Here is a 5,000-nt window from a genome sequence, read left to right on the forward strand (position 1 = left end):
TGTTTCTCTCTCACTGTCTCTTTCTCCATCTCTCTCTCACTCACTCTCTCACACTCTCTCCCTCGCTCCCACTCTCCCCACTCTCTCTCTATCTGTCTCTCTCTCTCTCATGCTCCATCATCATGAGATCTCTCGCGCCCTCTCTGTCTTGCGTCCCATGGTGGTAGGAGCTCTGTCTAACCCCTGTCTCCCTCTCTCTGTCACCCCCAGGAGTGGTCCTGGGGAAGGATGGCGGTGTGATCAAGCTGATGGTGTGGCCGTTCTGGCTGGGCCTGGGTGGAGCGATCGGCTCTGGCCAGCAGGCCATGCCACGGATCCATGTGGATGATCTGAGTGGGATCCTTGCCCACACAGTGGAGAACGAGTGGGTCCTGGGGATCTCGAACGGAGAGGCCCCAGCCCAGACCACCAATGGGGAGTTCGCCAGGGCACTGGCGTTGAGCCTGACCCGGCCCTCGGTGCTGCCCCCAGTGCCCAGTCTTGTACTGCAGGCTCTGCTGGGCGTCGAGCGGGCGGTCCTGTTGCTGGAGGGCCAGAGGGTTATACCCAGGAGAACGCTGCAGACCGGGTACAGGTACCTCTACCCCGAGCTCCAAGCAGCTTTGAAGAGCATCGTGTCCTGACCCCAGGCCCCCTTGGGGGTGGGTGGTTAGAGGGTCATAAGGTCAAGGCTGGGTGGATGGTGAGTTTGGGGTTCAGAGGACAGTGAGTTCGGGGTCAGAGGGTGAGGGGATCAAGGAGTCAAATTGGTGAGGCCAGGGATCAGAGGTTGGTGAGGTTGGGGGCCAGAGGTTGGTGATGTCAGGGGTTAAAGGATGATGAGTCAAATGATCAAAATGTTGAGGTCGGAAATCAGAGGGCGGTGAGGTCGGTGGCCAGACGTTGGTGAGGTCGGGGGTTAGAAGATGATGAGTCAAGGGGTCCAAGTGGTGAGGTAGGGGATCAGAGGATAGAGTTTGGGGGGGCGTGTCAAAGGATGGTGAGGTGAGGCGTCGGGGGATGCAGAGGTCAAAGTCAGGTTGGCCAGGTGAGGGGTCAGAGGGCAGTGAGGCTGGGGTTGGTTTGTGGCGTGTCAGTACCTGGAGACTGATGGGGGCAGTGTGTATAGTGACACTGTACTCTGTATCTCACTGCAGTGTCGCGCGAGCTTTACATTCAGTGTGGAAACGGTACAGGGAGCTGTGAAGACCGAATGGCTCCTGTCACTGGACGTGAGAGGATATCACTTCCTGGTCACTGCACAGTCAGCGTTGGGAGCCGAGGGCCCCGCAAGCGGCAGCGGCCCCTTCGATTCCAGATGCTGCCGTGAACCTTCAGCTGAGCCCTTTCACTCTGAAACCTGTGCGGGGTGGCCGCCCCGATACCAGCGGATAAACACCGCGTTGGGGGGGCTGGGGGTGTACCAGCAGCCCCCACCCTCCCCGCTGAGCCCTGCGTCTGTCTCTGCGCTAGTCTCCCTGCCGTATGCAAGGGTCTCAGTAACCACCCCCCAGCAGTGCTGAGATTGGGATCACCCTGTGCCTGCCTTAATTTCCGCACTGGCCTCGTCGCAGCGAATGCTGCATGTCGGAGCTGCAACAGGAAGATTTCCTCAATCGTCGAAGGTTGCTCTCACTCTTCCCCCCCGCCCAACTCCGTGGCCTGACTCTCCTCCGCGACCCCCCCAGCAAACCCCAGCTCAGTGCCGATGGAACTAGCGAGCCAATGCCATCGATGTTTGTGAGCTCCTGAAGTTTTGGGGGCCTCTGTTCTTTCATTGCGATGGACCTGATCGATGGTACGGTTTGCCTGAAACCCACATTCCCCACCCCCCCCCCCCGCCATCGCTTTCGTTTTCAAAATGTTATCCTTTCCCGCTACGTTTGTTTGGCGAGGTGGTGTTGGCAGTGGAAGGGTTTGTGCACGCACGCGGAAAAGCAGAGCTTTTGAGTTTTGTGTATTTGTGGTTGTACTCGAAATTGGTTTCTGCCGCTGCGGTCTGGAAAGTGAACCCTCACTCTGCTCCCCTACCCCCACAGCGCTGCTGAACATCCCTCCCCATCTCCCCCCGCTCGCCGTTGCGTGTAAAGTCGCCAGTGCATCGAGAAGCTGCAGGACTAGGAGTATCTCTTCCTGCTCTCGGGGAATTTGAGGGGCTAGCCGATGAGGGGAGGGGTGGGACTGCTAACGACTGCTTCATCCTTCGTTCAGGCTCTGATGGTCTGAAGACGTCACAGTTTAAGAAAAGAACTCAGCTCCTGCGCCCCCCCCCCACCAACTTTGGTGTCAGTGCACTGGGAATCATGCCCTAATATCCACAGGATCATAAGGGAAGTTAAAGATGTACAAAAGAGTGACTGGTTCACAGTTTGCAAAGTTCCTGCCTTTATTGGTTGAAAGGCCAGCTCGTGGTAAGGAAGTACAAACGCGTTTTCTCTGGCTGCGTACATTGGGGGCATGGGGACGAAGACAGTGACTTGTTCTCCCAGAGACCCGATTGGCGCCCGACAGCTGATCGGCTCCCAGGTAGCCAAACGTAAGGATGTCGCCAGGCAGAAAGGCCTTCGTCATCAACAACAGTTCATCACTGTGCGGACCAATCAGCTGCGTGTTAGCAGACGAATCTCACTTTGTACAAACACCTTGGTTCTGGTTCATCTGCAGCTCTCCACTTCTGCTGTAGGAGCAACAGTGTAAACAACACTTACAATGAGCGTTTGTAGCTTGCTGCAAAGATGTAAGAAAGACAATCCTCACCCTAAATAAGTTGACAATCAAAAGTGCTGAACAAACTTAACAATAAAGATGTGATCCTCACGGTCCCTTCTTCAGGAATTGAACTGCACGTTCAAACTCTTGGCTGTTGATCTTCTCCATCAGTCGCCTTAATCTCAGCTGATTTCGTAACCAGATAAGGCCGATCCCAGATTGATAGCTGGCTTGATAGATGTTTTCTTTCGGTCTGAGTGAACAAGGTGATCTCTCACTGGGGGCACAGGTATCGCAGGACTAGACCCCCCGGCGCTGCGGGCAATTAGGGACAAGTTGGGAAGTTGCTGGCCTACTAAGTGATCGCAGAGGTTCTGAAGAAGGGTCCCGACCGGAAACGTCAGCTTTCCTGCTCCTCTGATGCTGCCTGGCCTGCTGTGTTCCTCCAGCTCCACACGCTGTGTTATCCCTGATGCCATCTCCATTGCCATTACTCTGCTCTACGTTTATTGCTGCAGTCACACGTACCCAGTGCCATTTCTGCCTCCTTTTACGTTACACCATACCGACCCTATTTCTGTGCGAGTGTCCCTACCCTGCGCGCTTTCTAAGCTGGTCTGCAATTCTCCCCATTTACCGAAGGCTTTCTCTCTGCCAGTTATTTCATTCCTGCAAATCCCCCTTCCGCGTTCTATTTCTCACTCCTTAATTTGTCGGCTCGAATAGCTTTTCCTATGTGCTTCTACAAACAAATACAAGCCAGATGCCTCTGAGGTCCGGAGATGTCTTTCATTTAAATAAGTTTACGTGTGTGTGTCTGTGTGTGTGTGTCTGATACAGAGTGTGCAGGAAATCTACGGCAGGGACACTCTTACAACACTTTTCACTGTGTCACGCAACAAGGTATGCTCGATAACAAATAAAACAATACAGCTTTCCAAATCTGTGTGGTGAGAACGCAGGGTTAATGCTTCCAGTCCAGTGTGATTTCTCCAAAGGTGAAAAACGTCAGAAAATGGCTTTTTAAAAGCATTCTCTTCAGGCGGAGGTGGAGGACGGGGCTGTGTTTAGTATCGAGGTTCAGGGTGAAAGAGACGAAACAGTTGCTGACGGACAAAGAGAAGTAGGAAAGCAAAGTAGCTTTAAGTTCAGGCATGAGTGAGAAGGAGTGTGTTCCCTCCAACGTCTGCACCCCCCCCCACCCCCCACCCCCCACCGCCGTCTATCTCTGTCTCTCTCTCTCTCTCCCGCCCAACGGCTTCCATTATTCTGTTGAAAACTTCAAACACTTGAGATTCTTTCAGCATACAACTCCAGATTTGTGTCATTTGAATGCGCTGCCATTGAACCCTTTCTGTCAAGCTATCATTCTGGTGAATCTGCTGTCAGATCCGCACAGATTACTAGAGTCTCTTCCCCCCGACCCCGCTCTGCCTTGCCTTTCCCTGTTTATACCGTCAATGTTAGTGCTATGGTGACCTGAAGTAGCTGCCATAAACAAAGCGAAAACAGGTGACTGACTTGACACCTTCTGAACCTCTTGTCCTGGCTTGCAGATTAAAACACACCTCACCCTTTGTACACAATTTGTATCTGAGGGCGCCTTTGAGGTGTGTGTGTGTGTGTGTGAACGAGTGTGACCATACAGAAGTGCGTGTGTGTGTGAGAGAATAAGTGTGAGGTACTAAACGTTTAATTTTTTTTGGTATATCTAAGTGCCAGGTTCAGATTGGTTGGATAACTTCATAAAGGGTCCTGACCGGAAACGTCAGCTTCCCTGTTCCTCTGATGCTGCCTGGCCTGCTGTGTTCCTCCAGCTCTGCACTAACTTCAAAACGTGTTGTCTTCATCGCAAAGCAGCTGGTTGGCCTGCTATTTGTGCAGTCTTTTGATACAAATGTTTTAATTCCAGGGCTCTCTGCATGCCTGTAAACCCACAAGCTACTTACAGGTATCCTTTTGTTTATGAATATCTAAGCCACAAAAAAAGGGATGATGCGCAATGTAAGATGAGACTCATCAATGAAAACAGAGCAACTGCATGTTTGTGTTAGGATTTTGTGCACCGTTATTAGTGTTAGTGCATTTGCTGTTTTCAGTCACATCCGTTCACTCCACGTTCCAGCACAGTACTGTTTAACTAAGATTTGGGATCCATTGGGGATCTGCCCAGTGTGACAGGAGAAATGTGAAGGGGGGGGGGGCTGGAATTGAGTGGAACATGCTGACATTTCTGGTGGTGGTGGGTGGGGGGCTTAATGTGAGTCCAGGATGGAATGCTTCGCCCTCCCTCCACCTGGTTGAAGCCAGGT

General features: G+C 52.5%; 1 protein-coding gene across 1 annotated transcript in view; it reads left to right on the top strand.

Annotated features, from left to right (window-relative positions):
• Positions 1 to 623, top strand: part of LOC125448959 (epimerase family protein SDR39U1-like) — a 41,484-nt gene extending 40,861 nt beyond the window's left edge. The window contains exon 2 of the mRNA XM_048524484.2: positions 211 to 623. Coding sequence (XP_048380441.2) covers positions 211 to 623 — 413 coding nt within the window. The remainder of the gene's footprint in view (positions 1 to 210) is intronic.
• Positions 624 to 5,000: the final 4,377 nt, after the last annotated feature.

This window comes from Stegostoma tigrinum, chromosome 43 (genome assembly GCF_030684315.1).
Source record: "Stegostoma tigrinum isolate sSteTig4 chromosome 43, sSteTig4.hap1, whole genome shotgun sequence".
NCBI lineage: Eukaryota > Metazoa > Chordata > Chondrichthyes > Orectolobiformes > Stegostomatidae > Stegostoma > Stegostoma tigrinum.